Here is a 14,701-nt window from a genome sequence, read left to right on the forward strand (position 1 = left end):
CAGGCATATACCACAGAGAAGGTAAGTGTCTGCGCCTTCCCAGTGGCATACGCCACTGGTGAAGGTTTCATAAATCTCCCCCATTGTGTTGTATAACGCTCTGTTTTTTTTTATGTTAGTTATGGGACACCTTTGGTAACTTACATTTTAGAATGTGAAATGTGCAACAACTGGTATGTATTTAAAATAAAATAAAATTATATATCTTTGTAGATCATAAATGAGTCCTTCTTTTGCAATCTTATTTCCACTTTTTCTGGTGTTGGGACAAACACAATGTAGCTTCCCATTTACTTATGAGTTTCTGGTTGTGTGACTGACAATTTCTGTATAGCCTCGGCCCTAAGCAGTGGGATACGTTGCCTTTACTCACTCCAAGACAGGAAGGAGAACTTATGCTGTGAGTGCCCTACTCCTATGTTCACAGGTACAGGCTGCCTCCTCAACACACCTGCCCATATGGTGCACACTTATTATAACTCCAACCTGTGCTGCTTTTGTTGGGGCGTAGTCACTCCTGTGTGACTGACCTATGTCTCTTGCTCATGCAGAACCAAGCTGAAGAAAAAACACTGCATAGAATATGGAGTTAATAAGAACTTACTGACATTGGTTTTTACCAATGTCAGTTGTGAACACTGACAAGCCCTTGGACGGTAAGCTGATACTACAGAGAGAAAGATAATGGAGCTGTACTAAGAAATAAGGAACAGCCAATTCCGATTTAATAATTCAATATGACAGATATAAAACAGTATAGACAGAAAATCCATAAACTTGAGGAAGCTATGCTTATTAGAACAGATCTGAAAATATCATTAGGATGAACCCGGGCATTTCATACATCTAGCATCATACTGACTGGGGGGTCTTCATTTTCTTTTTCTGCTTCAGCTTTGGGGTTTGAGGTGCTTTTCTAGCTGATTTTGTGAGTTTAACTGCAGATTTGCTTGGTGTTTTTTTAGGAGTCTTTTTAAGAATGCTGGGCTTAGGTGGAGTCTCCGGCTTTTCAGGTTCCCGGCTCTTTTCTTTTGATCGCAACTGTTTTTTGTGCTTGCTTGGGGTCTTGGTCTCCTCTTCACTTTCATTCATCTTGCGCTTCTTAAGTGGAGATTTTTTAGCAGATGACAGATGTACGTTCTCCTTGGACTCTTTGCCGTTTTCTTCCACTTTGGATTCTTCTAGGACATCTTTTTTCTATGAAAGTTCACATACATATAAATTATAAAATTTTAAAAAACAAATACTAATCCCCTGCTAACAGACTGGCTGGCACTTCATATGTGTCAAGATGAATACGGGAAGCTCTCAGCAGCAGGAACAGCACTAGCATGGTCTATCAAGTAAATTTATTACAGTGGTACCTTTGTTTAAGAGCGTTTTGGTTTAAGAGCTCACAGTTTTTCAATATTGTGACTTGGTTTAAGAGCTCCCTGTACTAGGTGGGATGGGAAATGGGTAAGCGGCATGGTCTGCATAGCGTGGTCTACAGCCCTGTACTCTGACCCAGGAAGTCTCCCTTACCTTCCAAATCATAGCAGATCCACTTCAGGCTGGGGCTTGCATCAGAGGACAGGACCGTGGAGGTAATCTCTCCATAGCTGTAACCCCTCTCTCCTCGGACAGAGTGTGCTGCATGTATGTGCCCACATCTGCCCTGCTCATTCCTTCATGCTCCCTGCAGTCTCTGTCAGCCCTTGTGTTTCCCATCCTCTCCATTACTGTGCAGTAACTTATAATATCACATATTCAGCTGTTTCTGAATGTTTGTTTCATTAGTTTTACATGTTATTCAGAATAATAAATATTTATTTTTGGGGTGTGGAACCAATTGTCTGCATTTCTATAATTTCTTATGAGAAAATTTGCTTTGGTTTAAAGGGAACCAATCACGCAGAAAATCAATGTAAAGCTAAGGATACGTGCTGTTAGATCACCCAGCACACTTCCAAAATATCCCCCTGTAACCTCTGAGCCCCCCTCAATTAGACAGTAATCTTACTTTGATCAGGTCATTTACTTTGCAAACTCCCCCTGCCGCCAATGATTTTATTTGCAGGTCTTCACTGCCACCAATGATTTTATTTGCAGGGGGAGTTTGCAAAGTAAATCATTGGTGGCAGTGAAGAAAGAACTGATGAGGAATACCAGATTTCAGCAGAAAAATGAATTGAGGTGAGCCCAGCAGGTGAAACACAGCCTCCAGCGACGATCTCCGGCGCTAAGTGAGTTCTAGGCTATGTCCATCATGCGCAGTACGGTGGGAGACGACGCTGACGTACTGCGCATGTGCGGCTTTCCGAAGACGTCGGCGCGGCTGCGACGTGGAACGCAAGCCCCCGGATGACGTCACTAGACCGCAAGCCTCCGAATCACGCCCCTCTGTGCGTGATTACAGCCCTGGACCGTGACTACATACGCCCCCGGACCATGACTACATACGCCCACCTTGACTACTTACCAAAAGTTTACATACAGCACGTGACCTGATCAAAGTAAGAATACTGTCTAATTGAGGGGGGCTCAGAGGTTACAGGGGGATATTTGGGAAGTGTGCTGGGTGATCTAACAGAACGTGTCCTTAGCTTTACATTGATTTTCTGCGTGATTGGTTCCCTTTAAGAGTGGATTCGGACTACAAGCACAGTCCCGGAATGAATTATGCTCGTAATCAAAGACACCACTGTATTTCATCCCACTCTGAGCACTTTGAATTTAAAAAATTATGTAGTCAAAGCAAAAATATTAATACAAATTAGATGTTAACATCATTAAATAGCTTGGGGTGCTCTGATTATACACCTTGTCAAAAAAGTATCTTGATATACCCAAGATATGAGAGTTTATAGTTCATCTGAAAATTAATTTTAAAGGTGAACTCTTTTTAAATCAACTAGTTTCAGAAAGTTATATAAATTTGTAATTTACTTCAATTTAAAAAGCTCAAATCTTCCAGTACTTATCAACTGTTGTATGTCCTGCAGGGAGTGGTGTTTTCTTTCCAATCTGGCACAGTGCTCTCTGCTGCCACCTCTGTTTGTGACAGGAACTGTCCTGAGCAGTAGCAAATTCCCATTGAAAACCTGTCCTGCTTTAGACAGTTCCTGTCAAGGACAGGAGGTGGCAGCAGAGAAAACTATGTCAAACTGGAAAGAATACAATGTTTCCTGCAGGGAGTACAGCAGCTGATAAGTACTAGAAGACTTGAGATTTTTTTTTTAAAAGAAGTAAATTACAAAAAATTTTTTTGTAAGCAACACCTTTAAAGGACAAGTGCCATGAAAACCTTTTTCCCAGTAATTGAAGCACATTACAAAGTTATATAACTCTGTAATATGCTTCAATCACCTATCTGCCTCCCTTCCCTGCCTTTTCCCCCCTCCACCCACCAGGAAGTGTCCTGACTCACACAGACCTGATTACTGTCGTCAACGTCACCAAGCTCTTCTCTCAGCTCCTTCTCCTGTTACACTAGCCTCCCCCCTCCCCTGCCTTGTCAGGTGACAGGCTTTCTCAGTTCCGATTGGCTGAACAACTGCAAGCCATCACTTGTCACATCTCACTTGCTTATCTTCCCTCAGACTGTCTCCGGCACATAGGCAGCTCCCCCCTCCCCTCATACCCTCTCTCCTGCTGCAGTGGACTCAGTGAAGGAGTCATGTCACTAGAGAAGATAAGCTGAGCAGGCAGAGTCACCTGACAAGGAGGGGAGGGGGAGGCTGGTGTAACAGGACCTAGAGCAGCCCTCCTGCTGATGACTCATCCTCACAAGAAGGAGCTGCCTGGTGAGGGTGACGACAGTAATCAGGTCTGTGTGAGTCAGGACACTTCCTGGTGGAGGGTGGAGGGGGGAAAAGACAGGGAAGGGAGGCAGATAGGTGATTGAAGCATATTACAGAGTTATATAACTTTGTAATGTGCTTCAATTACTGGGAAAAAGTTTTTCATGGCACTTGTCCTTTAAGGTCCCTTAATAAAAGGCTGAGTTTCCTTTGGTTACACCTAACTGCAGAGATTAGAGGCTTAAATGGCTGAGCTCTGAGTTTCTCCCATACCTGCACCAAGCAGCACTAGGTGTATTAACGCATTATAAACAAAGCAAAACTGCCTAAAACTGGTCTGTTTTAACTTTATGACCATTCTAATGCTAGAGACCTGCAACCTAAGTATCACAGGAGCAAATCTAAAAGCTTGTAGTATAAAAGCTAAAGAGCAGATAACCATAGACATATACCATATCCATAAACTCTAATGTATATAGATAGGGCTTGTTCTGAGTGGGCAAACTAAAGAGCACTATGTAAGCAGATGCTGAACACAGACCTGAGAGGGAGGAGAGAGGCAGGATCTCTGGACATCTGCATCCAGTGGCCTGTCTAGCCCTCCCGGCATACACCTGAGGAACGCTCAGGGTGTAACAAACATTGTGCATTGACAGGAATGAAACTTGCCTTTTTCTTGCTTTTCTTTGCACTGCCTGGCTCCTCTATAGGAACCAGCTGAGGGATTTCTTCCTCTGCTTCATCAGGTTCATTCGGCTTTTTCTGAGGCTTGGCTGTATCTTTCTTCTTATCTGCTATTTGATCCCCCATTTCTTTAGGGCCAGACATAGCTGGTTTACCCCCTTTAGCAGGCTTCTTTTTCTTCTTCTTCTTTTTTGTTTTCTTTAATAAAGAGAAAAATGTTACTTTTGCAAACCCAGAATAAAAAAAAAAAAATCCTCCATAAACTTAAAGGAAACCAAACAGCCCACTTGCTGATATGGTTCCCTGGAGCTTTGTATAAAGCTGCTGTGCAGCTTGTACCAGCCACGGCTCCAGCAGAGGCTTTATACCGAGCGCGCTGACAGGCAGTGACTACACGGGTGCGGAGCCACTCAGATTAGTGCCGCGCACTGCTGGAAACCTTATTATTTTATAACTTTATTTCCTCCGGCATAAAGCATCAATACATTTTGGGCACCCATGGACCTGGTCCTGGTTTACCAACTGTCGTTCCTTGAATCACTGGTTGATTGGTAAACACTACATACTGGGAGCACCTGCTATTTTTATATGCTCTGCCTGTTGTGTAGCTATGGGTCACTCTAAGCTTGCTGTTTTGTGGGCTTCCAATACACTTAAAGAACAACCTTCTCACTTGCTGGCTACCCTGACCCCCTGACAGGTGTCATTGTCACAAGATATTCAATGTTAATGTCTGACTGGTGTATATACTAATGCATGAAACCTTTAGATATTGCTAGAGTGCACACTGCATGACAGATGCAAGGTCTTTTTAGTTTTTTGTTTTTTTTTACTATAACATACACCTACCTCCGCCTTTACCAATTGTAATTCTTCTAGACTGTCAAAAGAAGAATTGTAGAATGGCAAAGCCACAGACGTCTGTGTTTTCAGGTGAAGAACTTTGACATTTTTCCATTTCTGGCAAAAGAAAAAAAAAGTCAAAATCTGATTTCTGTTACTGTCTGACAAGAAGCCTCCCTTTCCCCATAAGATGTGATTCCCCATAGGGAAATGTCAAACATCATTTCTAACCATTTATTAACCTCTGAATGACCTGGAGTTTGCATTTGATCTCTATGCTGCATGTAGTAGTACATTTTCGGTATACGTTATTATAATTACAAATGCCAATGATATACATTTCATATTAACTGGTTTGTTGACATGGGAGAGGTCCTTAAAAAGAAAGACACTGACTACATAATGAGGTGAGGCACACTTACCATTGGCAGCTTCTCAGCTAGGACCTTGGCTACTGCAAGTGTGTTTTCAACAATCTCTTCTACTTTCATCCCTACGTGACCCACACGTATTGAACTGAAAACAGAAAAGAGTGAAAACGATTAATTACTTCTCCTTTTCACCTGTAACCTAGTAAAGACTCGTGGCCATCACTCACTAGCAGCATCCTTTGTTGGTAATGTGAAGCTGTGTTCCCTGGATATGGCGATTCAGTTCAGCAGCGAGATTTTTATGCTTCAGATTCACTGACTGTGGCTCTCTGGATACGGTAAGCAAAGAAAGTATTACACAGGTTTATTATTTTATAGAACAGAAAGTAGCAACAAAAGGGAGCACCGGAGGACATGGCACTTGTGCGTTACAAGGACAACACATTCATTTCACTGGTCACACGGCAAGAGAACTGGTCACACTTGTGACTAGGCTCCCCTGTAGATTATAACGCTAGTGACTAGGCTCCCCTGTAGATTATAACGCTAGTGACTAGGCTCCCCTGTAGATTATAACGCTAGTGACTAGGCTCCCCTGTAGATTATAACGCTAGTGACTAGGCTCCCCTGTAGATTATAACGCTAGTGACTAGGCTCCCCTGTAGATTATAACGCTAGTGACTAGGCTCCCCTGTAGATTATAACGCTAGTGACTAGGCTCCCCTGTAGATTATAACGCTAGTGACTAGGCTCCCCTGTAGATTATAACGCTAGTGACTAGGCTCCCCTGTAGATTATAACGCTAGTGACTAGGCTCCCCTGTAGATTATAACGCTAGTGACTAGGCTCCCCTGTAGATTATAACGCTAGTGACTAGGCTCCCCAGTAGATTATAACACTTGTGACAGCAGGAATCTGCAGATTCAGAGTTATGATGGCTGGCACACTTGATCTCAGCAGGGGAAGGGGGTCGGTGTGGGGATGTGCACAGAGTGCAATCTTACTGGCCACTAGCCATCATATGAATATGCAGCAGGAGAGGTAAAGGCGCTCCTACCTCATGGCCCAGCCTCAACAGGGGGCCGCCCCAGTGCAGTGATGTATTGACACAAAATGGCCACAGCAACACCAAAAGCAGGGTCAAGTGTCACTGAGAATAATAGAAAATACATCACTTCCTTTTTTAAGTTATAATAACACTTTAGCAAACTTCTCAACTAACCTCTTCTCCTTATAGAAGTGTTTTCCAATATGGGATGGAAGCAGTCGGCGGATTCTATCATCGGCAAGGAACAGATCAAAACTGCTCAGCAGCCGACGCTTTGCTTCAAATGGTTTGTATTCTTTTTTTAGTTTTTTCAGAGGGATGATCTGTCAAAACAAACAGTATGTGATGAAATGTTACTACAGCTCCTGTGTTCCTATTCACCATGCTATCTGTCCCAGTAAGACACAAAAGTCGTGGTAGTAGAACACTAAGGAGTGTGCAAGAGCACCCCCTGCTGGCAATACAGGAAAAACCAAACAGTATAACGGCCTTATGAGACGGAGCAATAATCGGCTGATTTGGCAGAGTATCGCTTTGTGTAATAGAGACAATGATAATCGGCTGATTGTGTCTTTTGGTCCTGACCTAAAATCATAGGCCGACAAAAGCTCATCACTACGTGTAAAAGCGATGCATGACTGACAATTGTGTAAAAAAAAATGTCTATGCAGCCCTTGCTAAATGATTATTGAGCCGAGTAATAGGCTTGGTAAACGAGCGCTGATCTAGCAGTTCGGCACTCGCTTACAGGAGGCATCACCGTGTAATAGGACCCTAAACCAATACAGGATGAGGGGAGTCCTCACTTTGGTACAAAAGGGATAATAATTCTCCTTAGTAAATTTCCATTGGAAATTCTGGGAAGAAAGGATATGCAAAGCAGCTCTCTCATTCTTTCCTTGTGAGGAGATTATGTTTCTAAGACTCTTAGTTAAAGTGAAACACAGACTTGAAGGAAAGGCCACCCTGAGACAGTAGTCTGAGCTATTTTGCTTATGCTTTCTTCCCAGAATTCCCAGTGGAGCAGGAATCGCCTGTATGTCTCCACACATCTTTATGAAGCTCTCCTCAAAGAAAATTATTATCCATTTGGTCCCATGACAGTGGGCCTCTCAATAACTTGCTCTGTACTGATGAGGGGCAGTTACTCTGAAACAGCTGTCTACAGATGGGTATTACTTACCTCACTTATCTGTTTGACTCCATGTTGACTGAGCAATTTTTTGTAAAACTTTTCTGTCTGTTCAATGGACATGTTTGGTTCATCTCTAGTGAAGAGGCAAACATCACACGTGTCCGGTCGAATGCCATGAGGAAGAGGACTGCAAAAGAAGGAAATAACGTACTGTATATTAAAGGTGTCTAGTGTAAGCACATGGTAATACCGACTATTCCCAGGAATGGAAAATGGACAAGTCTGATCAACACATTACAATAAAATTAAAAGGGGCATAACTTAAAGTGACTCTGTACCCACAATCTGACCCCCCCAAACCCCTTGTACCTTCGGATAGCTGCTTTAATCCAAGATATGTCCTGCGGTCCGTTTGGCAGGTGATGCAGTTATTGTCATAAAAATTAATTTTAAAATTGCAGCTCCGTGCCCTACAGGAGTATCTGTGCCCTAACTTTGCACCACTCCTCCGTCCCTCCTCCCTACCCTCTTCATCATTAGGAATGCTCCAGGCAGATTGCCTCCTATTCCCTACCTGTGTTACCACAGCACATGGGCTGGATCATTAAAGGACAACTCCCGCGGGACCCCAAAAAAAAAAAAAACAGACACACACAGACACCATACTCACCATCTCTCCGGTGACGATCGCCACTCGATTCGCCCGCCGTCCGCCTCTCCGTCGCCGCCGTCCGCCATTCAGCGATGTCTCCGACTTCCGGGTCCAGGGGATGAAAAAGGCTGCCAGTGCGCTTGCGCACCGGCAGCCTTTTCATTGGCTGGAGCGCATCACATGGCTTCCAGCAAGCTCAGCCAATCAGGGCTGAGCAAGCTGGAAGCCATGTGATGCGCTCCAGCCAATGAAAAGGCTGCTGGTGCGCATGTGCACCAGCAGCCTTTTCATCCCCATTCACTTTGCATGAAGACGCCGAGGAGGAAGAAGACCCGGACCGCCCCTCGGCTCTGACGTCGTCGTCACCAGATGCCGCCCCGGAGAAGAGGACCGTGACGATCGTAATAGGTAATGTATACATTCCTTAACTTCCGGGGTGGGGGGTCGGGGGTCCGAAAGTGGGGGAAGGGGGCCAGGCCGGGTATTTAACCACATTACAAAGTTATATAACTTTGTAATGTGTGTTAAATGAGCAAAAAAAAATTTTTGTGGGAGTTGTCCTTTAAGACACCTGTGCAATGTTCAAACAGAAGTAACTGTTCCAGTGTCATTCCTAATGAAGAAGAGGGTGGGGAGGAGGGACAGAGGGGGTGGTAAAAGTTAGGGCACAGATACGCCCGTAGGGCACGGGGCTGCAATTTTAAATTTAAATTTTTATGACAATAACTGCATCACCAGCCGAACGGACCACAGGACAGATCTTGGATTAAAAGCAGCTATCCGAAGGTACAAGTGGTTTGGGGGGAGGGGGGGGGTCAGATTGTGGGTACAGAGTCGCTTTAAAAGGTTATTGCCACCAGGACAAATAATAGGATTAGTAGTAGTAGTTTCCTGGATATTTAGGCAACTAAATACAGTGGTACCTTGGATTTCAAGCATAATTTGTTCTGGGACCGTGCTTGTAATCCAAATCCACTCTTAAACCAAAGCAAATTTTTCCATAAGAACTAATTGAAATGCAGACAATTGGTTCCACACCCCAAAAATAATGATTTTTTTTATTTTTATTATAAGTTACTGAACAGTAATGGAGAGAATGGGAAACAAGGGCTGACAGAGACTGCAGGGAGCATGAAGGAGTGGAGTGAGCAGGACAGATGTGGGCACATTCATGCAGCATCTCTGTCCGGGGAGAGAGGGGTTACAGCTAAGAGATTATGTCCTCAGTTCTGTCCCCTGATATGAGCCCCAGCCTGAAGTGGATCTGTTATAATTTGGAAGGGGAGAGAGACTTCTTGGGTCAGAGTACAGTGCTGTAGACCTCACTATGCAGACCATGCCCCTCCTCCACTTGCGCTCCCAGTACAGGGAGCTCTTAAACCAAAGCAATGCTCTTAAACAAAGTCACAATTTTGAAAAACTGTGAGCTCTCCTTGCAAAACACTCTGAATTCAGTTACTCTGTACTTCAGTTACTCTGTACCACTGTACTTTTATTTACACTTGCACTGGAAACTAACAGGTGCGAGAATATCAATGGCGGCTGCGAATGGACAGGTCTAGTCACACGCGCCTCCTCTTTTGCAGATGGGTGTGCGCTGTGAATAAGGAAAAGGACTTCCCACCATGAGAAAACAGTGCAGAACTAATATGTATATGTTAGTAAGTTAGCTATACACATGTTTCCAACATCTGTTAACATTAAAGGTCTGACCAAAATAAGTATCTGGTGCAACACTGTGGTGATGGCCAATAAAAGTATCCAATTTTGTGCACAAGTGTGTATAGAAGGGTTAACCAAGTGGTTAAGTAGCAACGGCTATAGTGATAGAAAGTGGGACTATGAACAATAAAAATAATAAAGCAAAGACATAGTAATTCGGCATATGAGCTTACATTCTAATAGTCTGTGTCTGGCTCGGGATTTTCCACACTGTAACCATTACAGATATCCGTTCATGTTCATTTAAGAGTAAGGAATTGGCACTGTCCTTGGTTTTATGGTAGGCAGCGAGGGCCTTGGTTGCCTTCTTGACCTAAAAGTAGTGAGGAAATACATATTAAGAGTATCTACACATCACACTTGCTCCTTCTGAGGCACAGATACATTGGAAAAATTTAAAATGGGGCGCTGCTGTGTCTGCACAGGAAGGCACGGCTTCATTCATTTCGATAGACCAAACTTTTGGGTCATTTTCCGAGTGTATCCAAGCTGTGTCTTGTAGTCAGTAGATGACTGTGTTAAGGCCACTAAAATAAATGGGGCCCATGACTTCCAGTTTGAGATTTTTTGTGACTTCAGTGTGACTTCAGGTGTTTCATTCAGTTCTTTGTTGGAACAGTTTCTATCCCAGCGTGTGCAAAGAGCAAGGTCCATAAAGGCATGGACCTGATATTTCTCAAGAAAAGGGCGACAGACTTGCTAATAAAGGGCACCGATGGACAAAGATAGTGGCAAATTATTTATTAAAGGAGAAGCCTGTGGTTTTCTAAAAGCAGGCAGCCTGCAGGAGGGAATTGATTTCAAGTACGTACCCGCCCCTGTGGTGAGCGGCTGCGGGAGCCCAGCTGGAAGTCCGTCTCCCCCGAGTTTTAATGACGTCACAACTTGGGGGAAAATGCCTGTCCTGCTAATGGACTGACCGCTCAGCCAATCAATGACTGGCTGAGTGGCCAGTCCATCAGCCGGGTAGTGGCATAAACACCCAGGAGATCCTGGAGCGTGTCCCATGGCATGTCCCAATCAATTTCCCCCCTCCCCCTCCAGGCTGCCGGCTTTTAGAAAACTCCTTCTCTTGCACCCTGACTACGACCAATGAAAACTCTGGACATTTCTCTATAACATCACCAAAACAGAGAAGTCCAATAGTACCAAGGAACAAGGTCCGATTAGGCCACGTTTGTAGAATATTGGATGGAAGCTGGGGAGCCCACAATCCCAAATGTGGCCGGATTTATTAATTTATATTTATAAAATGGGAAAAGGGGGGTGATTTGGACTTTTATTAGGGGAGGGGATTTTTTATTAATAAAAACACTTTTTTTTTTTACTGTAACTAGAAGCCCCCCTGGAGGACTTGTATATAGACAGCACTGATCTCTCATAGAGATCAATGCTGTGTATATACACAGCAAAGATCGATTAGATCGGTCATAGATTACTATGGCCTGCTGCAGGCCATAGCAATCTATTGCCGATCCGGGATCAGCTTCATTCCGACGCTGAGGCCTGGCACGGGCAGAAGAACGGATCTCCCCCCCCGCGATCGCATCGCGGGGGGGAGATCCGTCCCACTAGACACCAGGGACGTGCGTCGCAGTGCCTCTAAGTGCAGCTGTCAGGTTTGACAGCTGCACTTAGAGGCTTAATTAGCCGGCACGGCAACGGGACCCGCGCCGGCTAATAGAGGCACTGCCCGGCTGCACATGTCAGCCGGGATCAGCGCCGTTGAGAGCGCGGTCCCAGCGGGACCCCACTCTGAACACCCCGAGCGGCACCATGACGTATCAGATACGTCATGGTTCGCTAAGGGGTTAAACTACAGATGCTGTTGGACTCTCTCTCTACATCTCTCTATGACTGGTCAAAAAATTTTTTTTCAAAGTACAGAGCCATTTTGTCTCATATTCTTACTAAATTATGATATTAGTGGCAGATGCTCTTTAATGTGGCTATCCAGTCTATATGACATTCTGATAAGTGAAGAAATTCAATGATATTGGACCCCAGCTGATTTTCAAAAGGGCTCTACACCGCACTAAAACCCCTTTGGCACCCCAAAGAAACACTTACAAGTTGGAAGCTGTCAATGGTCATATGATTAGAATACTGTGTAATTCCGGGGAGTCTGACACATGGAATACAAGGCCCTTCTTGAAGGGGTACTCGCTTTAAAACTTTTAATATAATGCTACAATACATCATAATAAACATGTTATTCTTACCTCACCATGCTTCCCCAGTGTCCTCCTACGGGGTCTCCCAAGTCCCCTGCTGATCGCTGCTGCCACCAGTTGCGAGACAAACTCATCACAGCAGTGACAGCCTGCTCAGCCAATCAGTGGCCTGGGCGATGCCCCGTATCAGTCAGTGATTGGCTGAGCAGGCCGTCACTGTCCCAACAAGGTCGTCTGGCAAGTGGCAGCAGCAGTGATCAGCGGGCAACCTAGAGATGCGGCAGGACAACACCCAGGGAGCGTGGAGAGGTAAGAGGTTTATTATGTAGTATGTTAGTGCAGTATTACCAGTTTGTGAGTTCCGCAGTACCCCTATAGGGAGAAGCCCATTCCTCCCTTCCCCTATGATCAGTCAGTCACACCTTCCCTCAGCAATGAGGTCTTTATGCCCCAACAGCACTTATGGGCAGGGCTTTCTGTCTATGGGGCAGCATAACCAGCGCTCTATGGCACACGTCATGGCAGGACACATCCACCCTTCACAACACAGCACCTGTCTTGGTGCTATCACGTGTAAAGAGCACGGAATGCCGGCGGAGCAGCACATGTAACGGGCCCTCTCTGTCTCACCTGCTCGCTGTCTACTCCATGCTGCACCGTCCCAGCCATCTTTCTCTGCACACGTGTGTGGCCACAAAGCGGTGCGCATGCGCACACTTCAAGCAACAAGCGGAACTTTATTAGTTCTTGCGAGACATCGAGCGTCGCTTAGGAAGTGACACTGGGGAAGCAGTGTCACGTGACAGAAACGACGCCTGCCTGAAACGGAAGTACGTAATATACGCGGGGCGTGGCAAGTTCTGACGCCGATAGGTCACGTGACGCTTAGCCTACGGCTTGCGGAGTAATGGACAGAGTTGTGAGACATTATAAGGAGCAGCTCATGTTGTTCATTGAATGTAGTTTTGGAATGTTTAGAGTCCTGAGAAGGTTATTGTGAGAGGGGCGGCTTCTGGTCACGTGCCTTGGGGGCTGTCCTAAGAAGCCATTAGATTTCTCCAACCTGTGGCAAAACTACAACTCCCATCATGCCCTGGCAGCAGACAGCAGCAGTAGTTGTAATCACAACCCACATAGAAGGCTGTAAATAAAGTAAAGCTTATAGTGGAAACCTGTGAATGTAGTGAAGCATCCATCAGATTGTGAAGAACTGTGCAAAAGTGGCCATTTTAAGGGTGTGGCTTAAAGGGGTACCCTACTGCAGAAATGCAATGCATAGGTGTTATAAAGTTATATATCCCTGCAATATGCTTACAGTGCAGTTGTCCCTACATTGTAACTGTTGATTAGTGGTGATACAGTGCCGGAGGTCTGATTGTCCATTTGGACCAGGGTAGTGACTAAATCCCATACCGCAAAGGGACCTTGCAGGGGGCGGGCACACAGCTCCCAGGCAAGCCCCGCCCCAGCCGGGGCCACTGCCGGCTTCCTAGCAGTCAAATCAGACCCTGACGCCCCCCGACCCTAATCCGAACGTTTAGTATTAGGGTTAGGGTTGGGGGTCGGCTTAGGGTTACATCCCACTAATTTCTCATGTCTAACCCTCCCTACAGCCCCAACCCTGAGTAGCACCAACCCCGAGGGTTAGGGTTGTTGTGTGGTCACGGGATACTTAAATGTTTGTAGTAACCCTAATCCGACCCCCAACCCTAATACTAAACATTCGGATTAGGGTCGGGGATCTGGCAGGGTCTAATTTTGACTGCTAGGAAGCCCAGAGTGGAGCAGCCAATGAAATCCGTCCGGGACGGGGCTTGTCTGGGAGCCGTGTGCCCGCCCCCAGCAAGGTCCCTTTGCGGTATGGGATTTAGTCGCTACCTTTGGACCTGCCCAGGGCCCGGCCTTCTAAGTTCTGTGCTCTGTGGCTGCTCTCTGTCCTGACTTCTCCAATCCTTGCTCAGCTAGCATTGGCTGAGGGTTCTGGCCGATGCATGCCTTACATTACTGGGTGTATAATTGTCAGTGTGAAGATGCTGCAGGAGGAAGAGTTGATGAGGCAGTGCCTAGAAGTGTCTGCACAGATATGGCTATGTTCACATGACATTTTCAGCCCCATGCCACGAATCCATGAAAAAGGGATGCTGACGTGCAGTGCGGCGTGCTGCCGGTGGCTCCAGTGACTTGAATGGGCAGGACGGAGTCATTTTGTAACTACGTTCTGTTCATTTACTTGACATATACTCGTTTTGTGCAGGACTCAAAAGCCTAGAAGACCACGCTTTTGTGTCCT

The 14,701-nt window shown here is 45.4% G+C and overlaps 1 protein-coding gene across 1 annotated transcript; it reads right to left on the minus strand.

Moving 5' to 3' along the window:
• Positions 1-703: 703 nt before the first annotated feature.
• Positions 704-13,168, minus strand: RSL1D1 (ribosomal L1 domain containing 1). The gene is made up of 9 exons (XM_069985411.1): positions 13,042-13,168; positions 10,411-10,550; positions 7,912-8,050; positions 6,903-7,051; positions 5,908-6,009; positions 5,732-5,825; positions 5,316-5,426; positions 4,452-4,664; positions 704-1,197 (listed from the first exon to the last, which is right to left on the minus strand). Exons 1-9 carry the CDS (start codon positions 13,078-13,080, stop codon positions 853-855), a joined length of 1,332 nt encoding a protein of 443 aa, XP_069841512.1. The 5' UTR covers positions 13,081-13,168; the 3' UTR covers positions 704-852.
• Between the last annotated feature and the right edge of the window lie 1,533 nt (positions 13,169-14,701).

Source organism: Dendropsophus ebraccatus, chromosome 9, assembly GCF_027789765.1.
Source record: "Dendropsophus ebraccatus isolate aDenEbr1 chromosome 9, aDenEbr1.pat, whole genome shotgun sequence".
Taxonomy (NCBI): domain Eukaryota; kingdom Metazoa; phylum Chordata; class Amphibia; order Anura; family Hylidae; genus Dendropsophus; species Dendropsophus ebraccatus.